This window comes from Brachyistius frenatus, unplaced genomic scaffold (genome assembly GCF_029030835.1).
Source record: "Brachyistius frenatus isolate BFR_SWC_R1_liver_20210118 unplaced genomic scaffold, ASM2903083v1 Contig_51, whole genome shotgun sequence".
Taxonomy (NCBI): Eukaryota; Metazoa; Chordata; class Actinopteri; family Embiotocidae; genus Brachyistius; species Brachyistius frenatus.
The window spans coordinates 2,815,283-2,830,542 of NW_027210650.1; the positions used below are offsets into that span (position 1 = coordinate 2,815,283).

The window sequence follows — 15,260 nt, forward strand, 5'->3', positions numbered from 1 at the left end:
TTTTCTGTGTCCCATCCAGCCCAAAAAGTGGCTCCCTTCTACGAGGAGTGGTGGTTCCTGGTGGTGGTGGCTCTGGTGGGGCTCATCTTCATCCTGCTGCTGGTGTTCATCCTCATTATCAGAGGACAGAGCAAGAAGTACGCAAAGAAGTCTGAGTCAGGTGAGTGCACACGATGGCACATTTTAAATGGAGCATTTAACTATGACGGAAGCCTTCTATCATTTGTAACCCAGTGGCACGGAGGGCCGAGAATCTGATGACTCTGCTTTTTCTCGTGAAACAGGAACACTTTATAAAGAGATTTGCACTTTTCACATATCGAGCAGTGGTAACTTTTTTTCTGAGACGGGTGTCTTCTAATTTGGAATGAATTAGATCGTTGGGCTGAGCAGTAGTGGAACAAAAAGACGGGAGAGGAGGGGAGGAGGAGCAGAGGGCATACTTGTCCATTCAGTACAGCTCTGACATCAGCGGGTATTTCCCTCGCCTCAGCACTTTTGCCACGGCTGTTTAGCTGCCAGGCAGGGGAGGGGCGAGGGGGGGTCCCTGCGGGTCACTGCCCATCTTTCTGACTGACAGAGGAAAAACAAGCGGTTCCTTCTCACCCCGGCACAAAGACACTCTCAAAGCCCTCCATATCCCCCTCTAAGAATCTGGCCCAGGCCGCTGGACCTACTCAGGGCTTTTTTTTTAATTTTCCTGCGTGTTTGCGTAACCACCAATTGACCTTAAGTAGCCCCGGAGCAACCGCGGAGGTCCTGGTCCCGGTTGCCCCCCTTTGTAAGCCTTAGGACGACTGAAAGTGTTTTTAACCTGGAACACGGAAAGCAATGGTCTCTCCAAACATGAATCTACTGTGGGGCAGCTTGGCAAGCCTCTTTCTCCGTTTACAGTGTTAGCTTTTTGATCAAGTCATGAGGAGCACTTAGTCAAAGCTTACCCGTTATGTTACGGTCCATTCATGTGTGATTCACAGGCTGTGTTTACGCGGAGAGGCACAGTCATCCATCATATTTTACACATGCATTTTAATGAGTCTGTATCTTAGACTGTATATAAAGGGGGTGTGGCTTCCGGATCTGAAAAATGAGGCCCATGCAGGAGCGCCTTGAGCTGCAATACCACCGAGGGCCACTGGAGGTTGGCTCCAAGAGCTTTCTCGGATTTGCGGGCTAAAGTCGCTCCTTATTAGTTGTCTGGCCGTCTATCTGAAAATACTCCCGTCATTAATTTGAAAATAAGCTTAAAAAACACGTGCGTTTGGGGGCGTGTCTGTTTGATTGACAGGCCTGTGGTGCAGTAAGGTTGCGGCCACCGATCTGACGAACGTCTTTTCTTTGTGTGTGTTGTCACGAAGACGTACAGTAGAAGAATCCAAGCTGTAGACATAAGACCTGATACTTAAAGGAATACTTCAACATTTTGGGAAACAGTCCGAGTCGCTTTCTCGCTGAGAGTTAGAGGAGAAAATACGATACCGCTCTTGTAGCTGTCTGTTCGGTATAAAACCAGAAACTGTTAGGTGAGTCAACAAAGACTGGAACGAACGAGCAACGCTCTGTATGATGGAAACAACATCCAGCTGACGCACTAATTAACAGGCCAGGATAGCCGCTCCATCGGGTAGCTAAGCTTTTTTCATCTTTTCCTCTCGGCAAAAAAGTTACTAATTTCAAAATGATGAATTATTGCTTTAAGTCACAGAGGTACTTGAGCGTTTACTTGGACTTGACTGACTTGAACCTTGAAAGCCAAAGTCTCGAGATTTTACCCAATAAAGTCCCTGAAAAAAAAAAAAAAAAAAAAAAAGACTATTTAATAAATCGCCCGGAAAGGAAAACATCCAAAAGCCGTGTTATTTTAATAGTCATCAATTTAAGGTCTCAAAGCCATGCAGTCAAATTTAGCCTGAAGGACTGGAGCCTTGCGTCGAAAGGTAAAACATCTCTGACATTCATTCAGCCGTGTTTAAACTTAGCAGTGTCACCATTTGACGATTTGTCTATTTCTTTCACATTTGAATGACCAAGTGACTGACCAGTTCTCACCCGTCCTCCCAGACACTAACCTGCCTGTCCGTCCGGCCTGTGGTCACACAGTGTCTCTGTACGTGTGTCCAGGTAACAACTCCAACTGCAACGCTCTCACCCACGGAGACATGGTCAGCCTGGACGAAGGCCGCTTCCCCGCTCTGGAGCTCAACAACCGACGTCTGTCCGTGAAGAACTCTTTCTGTCGGAAGAACGGCGTCTACACCAGGTGAGCGATCTGCGCAGTTTCGAGGGCAGACCGTGTTTAAAGTCTAAAGTCTAAATTAAATAACCGTACCGCAAAAATAATTGGGTTGTCCGTGGAAACTTTTACCTCGTTGCCTGAGAGCATTTTTCAGCTCTGTGGAGAGAAACATTTAAATCCAGTCTTCCTGCTATTAAAGGCAGCACATGAACAGACTCGCTGCAGCTTCTCTATTTAATGAGCGTCTGTATACTCCTGTGAATCCCCGGCTTGGCCTTGTTTTAATACCGCACGCTCTGACTGACACCTGCGCTCCCGACGCTACAGGGACTGAGTCATGAGTCCGGTTTCAGCTCTCGACTGCGTACCTCGCATTAGATCCTTAGTACCTGTTTGCCAGTTGAGGGAATTAGCTTCTTGTCCGTATCGCTACAAGTACAATATTTTGGGCGGGGGAATATGCGAAATGTGTTTGCCTTCGTAGGTGCGCTTGCGAGTGTGACCTTGAGAACAGATCAAAGCGGGGGCAGGTCTTTGAGAAGCTTCCAGGCAGCTCCCTACTACTACAGACTTGAAGGGTGTGTGTGTGTGTGTGTGTGTGTGTGTGTGTGTGTGTGTGTGTGTGTGTGTGTGTGTGTGTGTGTGTGTGTGTGTGTGTGTGTGTGTGTGTGTGTGTGTGGTGGGTGGGTGGGTGGGTGAGGAGGGGAAGGGGTGGTGGGGTGGAATGCACAGATGTACTCTGAGAATCAGCCCGCTTTGAACTCGAAAACTTGAAAAAAAACAAAAACACATCCCAACACCTGAGCCTCCGATTATAGATTAATGCCACATCTTGATCTCCGGTCTGAAAATACCAAAGGCGGGGATGAAGTCCTCTGCCTTACGCCGGGCTCAGGAATCAAACACTTTCTTAATCGCATTGTATTCGTTCTAACTCGGAGCCGTGTCGGACAGCGAATGCCATTCGCGAGGGATTCGCAAGGGAGATATACTCCATGTGGAGATCGTTTGTTCGGGGGTTTAACACGAGGCCCGATATGGAAGATAGTGAAACAAACAAATCTCAGTGATGTCAATGCATTTGCAAAACGTCAACGTGTCTTTTTTTTTGTTTGTTTGTTTTTTTGTATTGCTTTAAGGGAGGCTCAAACGGACGCTCCTAATTAAACGACAGTAAAAAAAACAACAACAAAAAAAACAATTTAGATACTCTGTGGTCCTTCAGTAAAGCACGCAAACTGCTTGGTATCACATCAAAGAAGTGCCAATGTGTTTCAAGGCTGACATTCAAATTCACCGCTTCCTAAAGAGGAAAGGATTAACATCGTCGCTCCTGCGCGGCTTTTGTAGCATTGTCTTTCGGCAGTTTGAGAACCGTCTTTGACACTTCAGGTTTTGGAGTTGCGGGAGGTCTCGCTGAAGTAATTCAATGTAGATTAACATGGTTTTAAACACTCTTGAGTGACAAAGCTGCGGAACACTTCAGACATGTTAATGGCTCCCTTTAGGCGACTGTAGCGAGAGGAGAGGCCGATAATGAGTAAAGACCGGGAGCAGATTTGATTTCACCCCCCCCCCTGGTTCTCAGTCCTTACCTGATGCTCGCTGAATTATTTTTTTTTCCCCGTGAGAGGATTAAGTGGACCCCTTCTCTCTATCCAAGCGAGAGAGCTGATAAATAATTTACGCCTCACTCAACAGTGTATGAGAGTCAAGGAGAAGGGGTGAAAGTGGGCTGCGATTCCTCAATGTTTTTAAACAGGCAGTTTATAATAATGTCCCAGTAGGCTCACAATAGCACTTCTTCACATCGGCTCTGTTCTTTGTTACGAGGGGGCGCTCGCTAAGAGGACTGCTGAGGAATGCAAGTTGCTGAAGGTTACTCCGGAGAGTCCCTCTGGGAGAAAAAGAGCGGCGAGGAATTCAGAGTTGTGATTACAACTGTGTTGAGATGATTTCAGAGTGAGGGACTGGCGCTTTCAAAACCTCGCATCTCTGGGGGAGAATTTACTCCGTCGTTATTTTAAAGTCACTCACATTTACATTAAGTAAAGTGTTGTTGGAAAAAGGATAATGGAAGGATGATGGCAAATGAGCTGGGTGAAGGATGGATTGTAAATGCAGTCAATTTTATTTTATACATGTATGTATTGTATACGCCCTTGATGAGACCGTGTCAGCGTCACGTTTTGCCTCCCTAGGGCAAAGCAAAACCGGGTTGTAATTATTCCGTGGAAAATAAGGCAGAAGATTGTTCAATCATGTAAAATTGGCTGCAACTCTATTGTGTTTGATATTATGTTGTTTTAATTTCCCACCGACATGATACTACTGCATTTGAGCATCCCATAATACATCAAAACGTAACTAACACTTACTACTCTGTTTATCATGAGGTCTCTCTTTGGTAATGAGCTGTACAACTCTTCACAGTTTTCTATTCTTTATAAAAAAAAAAAATGCTTTTAAAAAGTGGGTTTCTTCATTGTTAGTAATGTGCAAAAATCCCATAATATGTCTGCATAAACTGAGACGCCAGACTTTTCAAAATCCTCAATAATAGACGTAAGGTACGTAGACATAGCACACAAATGTGGTATGATTGTACATAAGGAGCACTCAATTATGCGTGTTTCACTTCTCCACTCAAATTAAGTGAATTAACTTGAATATGACTCATTGAGCTTAATGGAGTTACAGTCTTGCTGGGTGATTTCCCTGTGGACTTCTCCATTTTGTCCACACTGCATTCAAAAGCAGCACCCCTCGTGAATACTGCAGGAATTTACCCACAACATTTTTGGAATGCTTTCCAAATATATTTATTTAGATAAATGCTTATGCAAATTGCAGTTTCGATGTATAAAGCGGCCGCGTGTGCTGCTGCTGCGGCGGCCGCCGACACTGTGGCCTGGAAAGTCAACAGGAGTCAGTATGTCCCTGTAGTCTCAGCCAAACCAGCACCAATCAGCAGAAACAGATGGGTGTTTGTTCAGCAGGACCAGGGACAGTGGAAAATATGGAATGAGCTGAGGCACCAAGAGCTTTTTTCTTTTTTTCCTCTCATATTTACTTAAAGAACCCTTGACAAAAGCACACCAATTTAGGAAATCATTTTTTTTTCTCTCCAGTATTTTGCTTTTATTTCTCTCATTTCTTTCAGCCTTCCCAACCGCCTCTCCTCACCCAGAACCCCCTCCCCCCGCTCCACCCACTGGCAATGATCCTCCCCTTTGCACGCTACTAAAGAGTGTAATCCGTGCCATCGTTCATGTAGGCTGTGATAAGATTTGCCAGAGCAGCGTCTGAAGCCGCCGCTCCTTTCATGACCCCTCGAGCTTGTGCGAAGAGTTCAGTTTATGATTTAGTCACAAGAGCCCGGCGGTTTGACGTTCGGCAGCCCACAGTGAGGACCGAGTCAGGGAATCATTCATTCCAGGAGAGACTCTCATGAGTGTCCCATGATTCCCATCAAGCTGCACTCCTACACACACACACACACACACACACACACACACACACACACACACACACACACACACACACACACACACACACACACACACACACACACACACACACAGAGAGAGAGAGAAACAAACACGCAATTGAAGTTGAAAGGAAGCACAAACTGTATCTCCGGCGACCTTTAGCCAGTACATCAGCTTCAAATGCTTGTTTTTCAGAACTTGTTTGATTATCATCTCCGAATTCAAATGAAGTCTCAATGATTTTTAGACGATTCATTATTACAACGGGAGGACTTATTTGTACAATCTTTCTAATTGTTTGTAACAGCTATGATTGCTTACTACTCATTAAAATCTTTTCTACTTCTGTGAACTCTGCAACTTCAGCACAATCAGATGAGGCAAAAAAAAACCAAAAACTGGTTGAAAGATCAAACAGGCTCCAAACAAGTGAAAATGATTTTAGAGTTTATCGATTTTTTTTTTTTTTTTGGGCAGTTTGCCTTTTTTGATGAAGTTTTAGAATATTAAAACTCCTTTATTCGAATCAGAGCTAAACAGAAATGACGGTAATAATCCCTAACTTTGCAGAAAAACTGAGTACGCACAACTTCAATGAGTACAGCAGGTCAGAATTAAACAAAGAAGTCAGTCTGCCAACTGTTTGGTAATAATTTTACTGTTTACTTCTGTTCCTCTTCCAAGTAAGTTTGGCTGACTCCGGCGGGTGTTTTGATCTGTATTCGATCTGTTTGGAGTTCCCTCTTATTAATGCAACAAAAATAAGAATCAGATTATCCTTTAAATTTTGAGCGGATTTGAAATGGTTATCATGAAATGCCAAAACAACTCAAGGATCGACATAGTCCTTTTTTTGATAACGACCACAACCAACTGAATTACTCTTTGTCCAGGTCTCCTCCCAGGCCCAGTCCAGGCAGTCTTCACTACTCCGACGAAGACGTCAGCACCAAGTACAATGACCTGATCCCTGCAGAGAGCAGCAGCCTGACTGAGAAGCCCTCTGAAATCTCCGACTCACAGGTGCAGTCCCCAAACTCCTTTTCATACTCCTCTGCTGTCTCTCTCTCTCTCTCTCTCTCTCTCTCTCTCTCTCTCTGCCTTCTGCATAAAGTAGTATTTGTTCCACCAGTCTGTGTTGTGCACACTGTCATCTCCTCCAATTCCTCAGGAATTCACCTCTGCATTTGTGGGCTGTATTTTTTTCATGTCTGATCATGCCGTTCCACGTGGTGTCCCAGTCATCCCCCCCCCCCGCTCCCCCCCTGCAGAGGTCACACAATATACAGCCTGGTAACGGGAAAAGATGAGAGATGAATGACTGTGCTCGCCGGCTGCAAAGCAGTTTATTAGACCAGGCAGTAACCTGCCTGGTCTATGTCACTCTGCAAACATCCACCTGAGATCTAGGCCACCGCACTCAGCCACAGCGGCGACGTTATGTAAGGTCGGCGAGGGAGGGTGACGCACGCTGAGAAAACTTATTTCAGAGCTGTTGAAAGTTGCCACTCCAGCCAGATGGTCCGTCCAACTTTCCTTTTCAGTAAGTCGGGTCAGAGTCGCTGGGTATTAACTCTGTGGAAAACCAGAATAGTGTACTGGCTCTCTACCCTGGCTCTCCCTCTGTGGCCTCAACATCCCTGTGTATAATCAAAAATCAGAGTTTTGAATTCTTCTGAGTAGAAGCTGTCAGGATTCACAGATTTCTAACATCTAATGTCAAGATGTCTGACTTGTGTCCTCTGCAATGTGCTCAGTCAAACTGCTTCTGCCCAGTAAGTGAGTGTAATCAATAAATTGTGTCTCTCTCTATCTTTCTATTGATCCGTCTGCTTGTACCCCTGACTCTTTTAACTTTTGATTTCCTTTCGGGTCGTTTCCTTTCTTCACCCTTTTCTCCATACTTTCTTCATCTACGTCTTACGTGCATCCGCATCTCTTGATTCTGTTCTTGTTTACGTCACCTCCCATCCCCGGCTCTCACTGTGGTTTCGGTGAACCATCCTTGCAGTCCGCCGCCCGTCTGGTTTTGATCCCAGTCAGATGAAAGCGTCGTAGGGGAAGCGGGGCCTGAGTTTCCCCCCCTTCGCTTTCAGGCTTCATTCGGGGTTGTTGTTTTTTTTCTTTCATCTAGGAATTCTTTTACTCTCTCCGTTTCTTCAAATTATCTGAAACATCTCTTAGATAAATACGTCTCTGGCGTGAATTCAGGCGGCCAAAAATCTCTCCCCACCTGGGCCTTATCGGGGAACCAAAGTCCTATTTCCAGATCTCTCCACAATGAATTGCTACAGACAGGACCTTTCGCAGCACCATAACATCCCCTCAAATGAAGCATTTCGACATTTCATCACCCCGTCTGACATATCTACCGTTCGCACTTGTGTATTGTCAAACACGCTCCCCCCCCAGCCCGAGATGACGACGCCTGTCTGATGCCACACTGCACGTTTAAAGGGGTTGAAGTTGGCTTTGAAGGACTGGAAGCGTACAGAGGCCTGCCTGTTACCCGCGGGGTTCTGCTGCCATACTCCTGACAGGCCACCGTATCAGCACCCAGTGGTGCTTCGGAGAAATCCAGGAATGCTCTTTGAAGTTTTATTGAGCGGATAACTCCAAGCTATCACTATGACATTGTGCTGTCTGTCCCCCTTTAATCCCCCCCGGGGGGGCGGCAGCTCCCCCAGCAGGTATAAGTTGACTATTGTAGTCCTCCTCAAGAGGGGATTTGGAAGGAAGCTAACATTGACTTGGCGGGGCAACAAGGCCACCATTACTGCTCCTGCCCCCCCCCCCCCCCGCAAGGTAGACGCCTCTTGACTCGTTCTCCTTCGGAGTTCAGGCTTCCTGGTGTCTCTGTTGTTGTCTGTATGTCATTTAAGGCCGAAACCAGTGGAAGACAGATGATCTCATCTCTGACTCACAGATGGATTGGAGATCTCTCTCTCTCTCTCTCTCTCTCTCTCTTGTTCTCTCTCCGTGGGAGACAAATGAAAATGTCTGCTTCCTCTCATACTTCTGTCTGTCTTTTCTCCGCCCTCTCACTCCTGGTCACTCTGGCTACTGTAGCATTTTTTTTTTTTTTTTTTTTGGGGGCTGAGACTCAACAGAGAGTACTCTCTGTAATGTTTGGATTGTCTCTAGTGACAACAACGCACCACTTTGTTTTGACTGGCCCCGCTTTGAAGTGTGATGTCATAGGATCCGAAATAAAGCGAAATTACAACCGCAGATGAATTATGTTTTGTTTTAATAATTAGTTGGCGTGTTTGCAACAAGTGGTGGGCAGATGAAAACTAGCCTCATACAGTCCTTTAATTTACAAATGGATCACATTGAAATGGGAAAAAAATATGAATAAATGCACATTCTTTTGCTCTCGCTGATGTAAGTCCGCCTCTCTGGGGCAGAACTAATGCCCAACACAATCTCCAATCCCTTTGATTGTAACTGTTACATAAATTATAGTAGTTACGACTGAAGCTGCTAAGGAGGCTTATATCCCTCCTTGATAATGCCAATGAACTGAACGACTTGACTTTGATGCAGCGGGCGTTTTAGTTCTGCCAAAAACATATTTTTTCCCCCCTTTCCATTTTTTTCTCCATGGATTTTATGTGCTGTGAATGTGTCGGGTCCCCTTAATCCCCACACATATTGTTATTGTCTTTGTCTGAGGGGACGCCTGCTGTGTTCACTTCATCAATGAGAGTGACATAGACAGTCTCCCCCCTCTCCTCTTTGCAATAATCCATAACTAGAGGACAAAGGACTGACCCACTATGTGATATTGGGGTATGCATCCTTTTGTGAAGGGGGATGGGGGCCTCACTCATTATATAAACCATAGTAAAGAATACATATTTGTTTACAGAATGATGATGTACAACAATTGTGAGGACTACTTTAAATATGAGGTGATTTCTGGTAAAACTTTAGGCACAACTTAAGATAAAAACAAGAATAGTTGAAAGAAAGAGAACAGCGTGTCATTTTCAGCAGGCTGGGGTCAAAGGTCAAAGCCCTTTGAGATAGATTTTCTAAACACCTGCCTTATTTGCTGATAATGACTAATTTGTCTCCAGCAAATAGTAATTTTGCCCCCATATTTGACGCACAGTGTTGGTCTGCCGTACGTTGTTAGTAATTGTAAACAGGAACGCAGGGCAACATCATTATGCTGCTGATAAAATAAAGTACTGTCTGGAGGTTTCACCAGTTAATTGAATAGATTTTCTTAATCTCTTTCTCTGCCTAATTTAACATCGTAATGATGAAAAAAAAAGAGAAAATAAGTTGAATAACTGACACTGGGGGGCTGGTATGTGTCTGTCTTACACGTATCCTCGCATTAAATAAGACGGCTGTTCCCTGGAGGCTGAGGTGCGATGCTCCATTTCATGCCTAAAGCCTGTTTCTTTCACAGCATTCAGCTCTCGGTAATTAGCTCGTAATGAGTTGAAGTAAGGAGCCGTATCACGTGCCGCCCCAGAGGCAAATTGTCGAGCGTCTTCACTGTAGGTACCTCGACTGGATCCTCCAGTTGTTCCTGTTAAAGAGTGATGATGAACCAAACAGCAGAAAAGCCGACAGATTGGAGCGAGAACATTTACAGAGTCAGAACATCTGTTAGCCAACGCTCCATGGAAGCAGTTTACCGTGTCAACAATCGGGCTGCGCACACTCTTTCACACACACACACACACACACACACACACACACACACACACACACACACACACACACACACACACACACACACACACACACACACACACACACACACACACACACACACACACACACACACACACTAACACACGAACACACACAACTGGTTTCCTGTTTCATCTCTCGATGCGGTGTTAATTCTTTGGGAGTGAGGTAACACCACTCCAAGTGTCTTGTTGGTCCACTGTGAATGGATCTTGTTATTGTGTTTGTCGGGTTGCTAAATAGGTTGGCACGACTGGAATGCTTTTCAAAACCGGCTCGGCCCGCGAAGTGTTTGCAACACTATTCTTTATTAAGAGGAGAAACAATATAAAAGAAATGCATGCTGAGGGAAACTTGGTCAATGTCTGCCTTTGATTCATTTGTGGCGAAGAAAGGGGAGAAGGGTCACGTTCTTTTGTTTAGAGGATCAAAAGTGGAACCGAATGAGTTTCTGTTTGGACATTTATAAACTCTGGTGACATTTGGAGAAGAAAAGCTTTCATATAGGGGTTCGACATAGGAGGCATTCACCATGTTGAGGCAAAAGGGAAATCTGAGAGGGCCGCCATATGTATCACACATGTGCTTTTTGCAATATCCAGCCAGAGATCTGCGCTCCGGAGCGTTTTCCCTCGAGTGCGTGCCAGCAGCCATGTTTTTGTATGAGAAAATGGAACGTGATAATAGAAGGCACGAAAGAGGAAGGAATATTTCAAACGGTCACCAATTATCCGCTCCATCTCTGCAGCGTACTAGTCTGAAATTTCGCTTCATGCATGCCTAAAGATTCCTCCATGGGAAACGATCCAGTGACAGTTTTTGGCAGTGGCGTCCGTGCACGAGTTCACTGCGGCCAGGTGATTAATTACACGCTGACCGGCCAATTGGCAGCTTGTTTTCACGGCATTTAGCTGTCCGTGAGTAATCCCCGCTGAGTGTTCAGCGATCTTCTTGTTTGGCGCGCGGAATGTTTCTCGACGTGAGTACAATGGCGCCTCCAGCCCGACCTGCAGCAAGGTGGAGGGTCAGCGACGAGAATGTGCCGAGGACGAGTGTTTCTTTCCACGCGGCTCGAATGGAATTCAAACTGAGTTTAAACGTGAAGAAAAAGATCCCTCTGACGCTGCTTCACTTCTCAATAGGAAAGAACACGCTGCACATTCTGCCTCTTTCTTTATCTTTCATCTTTTATCAGCTCCTCACACCATTCACACGCAAGGTTACAGAAGGGTCTATACTTACACATATGTATTATGATATTATCATCATCATCATCATCATCATCATGACTCGGCCATTTGAATCATTCTGTTATGGTGATGTACTGTAAAACCCATTGTTTTGTTCACCCATAGGAGGCGCTGGTGTTTTCATATGGGACAGGTGGCCTACATACACTTCCACTGCATTTGGTGAGGTTCCTGTGGCTGCCTGCTTTGAATGTTTTGTAGCCCTTGTAGGTGACTGGTTTCTCCTAGTAGTCCCCATCCAATCCTTCCCCCTCTGATTCCTATTATGCTGTAGGATTTAAATGGTACACTGTACTGTACAACACCAACCCCATCTTGCTGGCGCGATGTGGCTACAAAGATCATAGTCCGACTGATTGGTGCCGAAGATAAATTGACCTTTGCCATCTTTGTGTTGATGGTCCGCTTACTGTGCACGCTTCAGTAACAAAGTCATCCTTCATGCTTTCACCATCTTTGACCATTTCGTCCATGTTGTGTACCCGTGCCGTGTCGTAAATGAAAAGTGAGTGTGCATGTGCGTGTTGTTTTTCGACGGCGACGATTGTTAGTCGATGACTTAGAATAACTCAATAACTTCATTTTCATTTCCATTTATAGCCTCAGCATCTCTAACTGCTCCACATGGAAACACTTCAGAGTCACCCGACGCTAACTCCATACAACATTGTCTCCTCTTTATTTTCTCTCTCAGGGCAGCGACAGCGAGTACGAGGTGGACCCCAACCGACAGAAGACCCACTCCTTCGTCAACCACTACATAAGCGACCCGACCTACTACAACTCCTGGCGCCGCCAGCAGAAAGGCATATCGCGGGCGCAGGCCTACAGCTACACCGAGTCCGAGTCGGGCGACCCAGACCACTGCGCCCCGCCGCCGCTGCCCCCTCTACCTCCGCTGCCACCCCAACTCAGTTCACCCAGCCCCCAGCCCCAGCAGGCGCAGGGCCAGCCCCACGGCCAGCCCCACGGCCAGCCCCACGGCCAGCCCCACGGTCAGCCCCAGGGCCAGCCCCAAGGCCAGCCCCAAGGCCAGCCCCAAGGCCAGCCCCAGTGCCAGCCCCAGGGCCAGGGCAGCCTGTTTAGGCCCAAAGGTAGCCGGACTCCCACCCCCTCCCAGCAGAGCTCCAACCCCCCCAGCCAGCACAACACCTTGTACAGGCCTCCTAGCAGTCTAGCTCCCGGCTCACGGGCCCCCATCGCTGGCTTCTCCTCATTTGTGTGAAAAATGCGGAAAAAAGGACACAGAAACTTCTGGAAATATCTACAACTTGTTTTTGAAGGAAAACATAGTGTCGCATAATGCACAGTGAGCTCAGTCCAAGTCCGTCACGCCTCATTACTTTTCTTTTTGTTTTGTTTTTGTTGTTTTCTTTAGTCAGTCTGGATATATGCAGAACAACACCATGAACACTTTTTTTTTGTCTAATGTGTGGAAGTGTGCCAGTGTAGGCTTCTCTCACCGGTTGATGAAATATTCTTCACACCCTTTATTCACTTTTTATTTTGCTCTTTGAACTACTTGCATGACTTTTTGCTTATCATTTATTTCTTCCTATTTTTTTTTTTTAAATTGCCTTTTTTTTTTTTTTTTAGAACGCATTCAGTGGTTATCTCTTTGAATCTGTACAAAGTCACAAGGAAAACACACACACATATAAATATATATAAATATATATAGTAGACGTACCTAGAAGACAACATAAAGTCAATGCAGGTGCTGCATTGATGGAGACTGATATGACAATATGATGGAGCCATACCGAGGAAGTGAAAGGACACTTATTTGTTTGGGCTGGATGTAAAAACAAATGAAGGAAGCGATAAAACACCGACACGGAGATGGGAATTCATGCCAAATTGAAAGAAATTTTAACGTGTTGGCCCGGAGAGTTTTGAATGGACGTCGAAGAAAAACAATCACGTATCTCCATGGAAACAACTCTCTGGCCGATAGCACACAAATACATCAAAAAATAAAAGTCAGACCGCATTTGACCGTGGTGGGTCAGATGTCAGTGACTGCGCCGTGCCTGAAGGATCCTGCAGATATATAAAATGAGTGTATATCTGTTCAAGTGAAAGTGTTTAAAAGTCTTTTTTGTGAGTGTGTTACAGTGGATCAAAGATGCCTTGATAGAGAAACACTTATTTATGATATCCGGCACCAATCGTGACTGAACCGCTGACGGTGTCCCTGACCGTGTCATCGTAATGTCCCCCCCCTCCAACCCCACTGCGCGCTCACGCTACGAGAGCCTTCTTTTAATCCTGACAGAAGTGGGCTGTGAATTCATTTGCATACACGTCCCGTGTTTCATATTTCACCCAGTGTCGCTGGCTCACGTACGAACACACCGGTCTCAATCTACTGGAATGCTTTGAAAATCCAACCCTCAGAGGTGAAGTGTTGAAAAACCGTCGTCGGGGACTACCACACGCGGGCACAGCTGCTGGTTCTGCTTCAGTGTAAACAGTTTGATTTTGATAAGAAACAAAGAGGATGTTTTTTTTTTCCCCTGTTTCTTTTCCCTGTTGGGAAAACTCTTTGCTGCCACTGATCACTATCACCGGGGCAGTGCTGAGCCTGCGCCAAGAGATGATGTCATTGAATTGCCTCACCTCTCTCCCTTTTGTGTAATCAACCATTCTGTACTCTTCAGGTGTGACTGTACTGTCCCAGATGCTAATGCGTGTGCGTGCGTGCGTACGTGTGTGTGTGCGCGCGCGTGCGATTACACTTCTTGTGTGCATAAGCTTTACAAATCATTCACTGTGCGTTTGTTTATAAAGAGACTGTCCTGCAGCAACTGTAAACCTGCCTGGAGTAACGCCACGGAGGGTTGGCACCGTCCGGCCGCCTGCCAGGCACACTCATAATGCTATAGTGAAGACTCAGTGGTGTGTTCCTAGTTTCCATAGTTTAAAAAAACAAAACAAACAAAAAAAAACAAAAAAAATGTCATCTACTTTTCTTTTCTTTTTTTCTCTGTGGGGTGATTTCATTGTACGCAACAAAAGCTTATCATGCAGAATCTGAATGAATATATGATCACAGTACATTTCTGAAATAAATTATTTTTCAATGTTAGCAGTTCTGGTGCTCTATTGCAAACAGTGCAGACGAGAAGGGAGGAAGGGAGGCATGAAAATGATGCTTATTAGTGCTGATGTAATTCAATTTCTCTCTTAGTTCAGTTCAGTGCAGCCTGGTATCACACCAAAGTATGTATTACACCTGTCAGTATACTAAAGGATACTGTGTCAGTGTTTACAGTGACACAGGTAGGAGGTCGGAGTGGCTCAACGATCAAATACATTTCAATTCAAGTCAATTTTCTTGTATATAGCGCCAAATCACAACACAGGTTATTTCAAGGCACTTAACACAGTGAAGTCCTTACAACAGCACTTTACAACATTACGTAGAGGAACACAACAGTTCCTATGTAAGCTAAGAAGAAGAAAAAAAAACTCCCCTTTAAGGTAGAAAAACCACCAGCAGCGGGAAGGAAAAACTCCCTTTTAACAAGAAGAAACCTACGATAGAGCACACAGGACTTTTTA

General features: G+C 45.4%; 1 protein-coding gene across 7 annotated transcripts in view; it reads left to right on the plus strand.

Moving 5' to 3' along the window:
- The window catches only part of sdk2b (sidekick cell adhesion molecule 2b), a 247,209-nt gene extending 232,425 nt beyond the window's left edge, over positions 1-14,784 (plus strand). For 2 of the 7 annotated variants that reach the window (XM_069704629.1, XM_069704631.1), the window contains exons 42-46: positions 20-160; positions 2,101-2,260; positions 6,621-6,750; positions 11,799-11,855; positions 12,388-14,784. In XM_069704629.1, the coding sequence (XP_069560730.1) occupies positions 20-160; positions 2,101-2,260; positions 6,621-6,750; positions 11,799-11,855; positions 12,388-12,918 (1,019 nt within the window). In that variant the 3' untranslated portion in view covers positions 12,919-14,784. The remainder of the gene's footprint in view (positions 1-19; positions 161-2,100; positions 2,261-6,620; positions 6,751-11,798; positions 11,856-12,387) is intronic. The other 5 variants (XM_069704632.1, XM_069704635.1, XM_069704634.1 and 2 more) reach the window with 3 other exon arrangements.
- Positions 14,785-15,260: the final 476 nt, after the last annotated feature.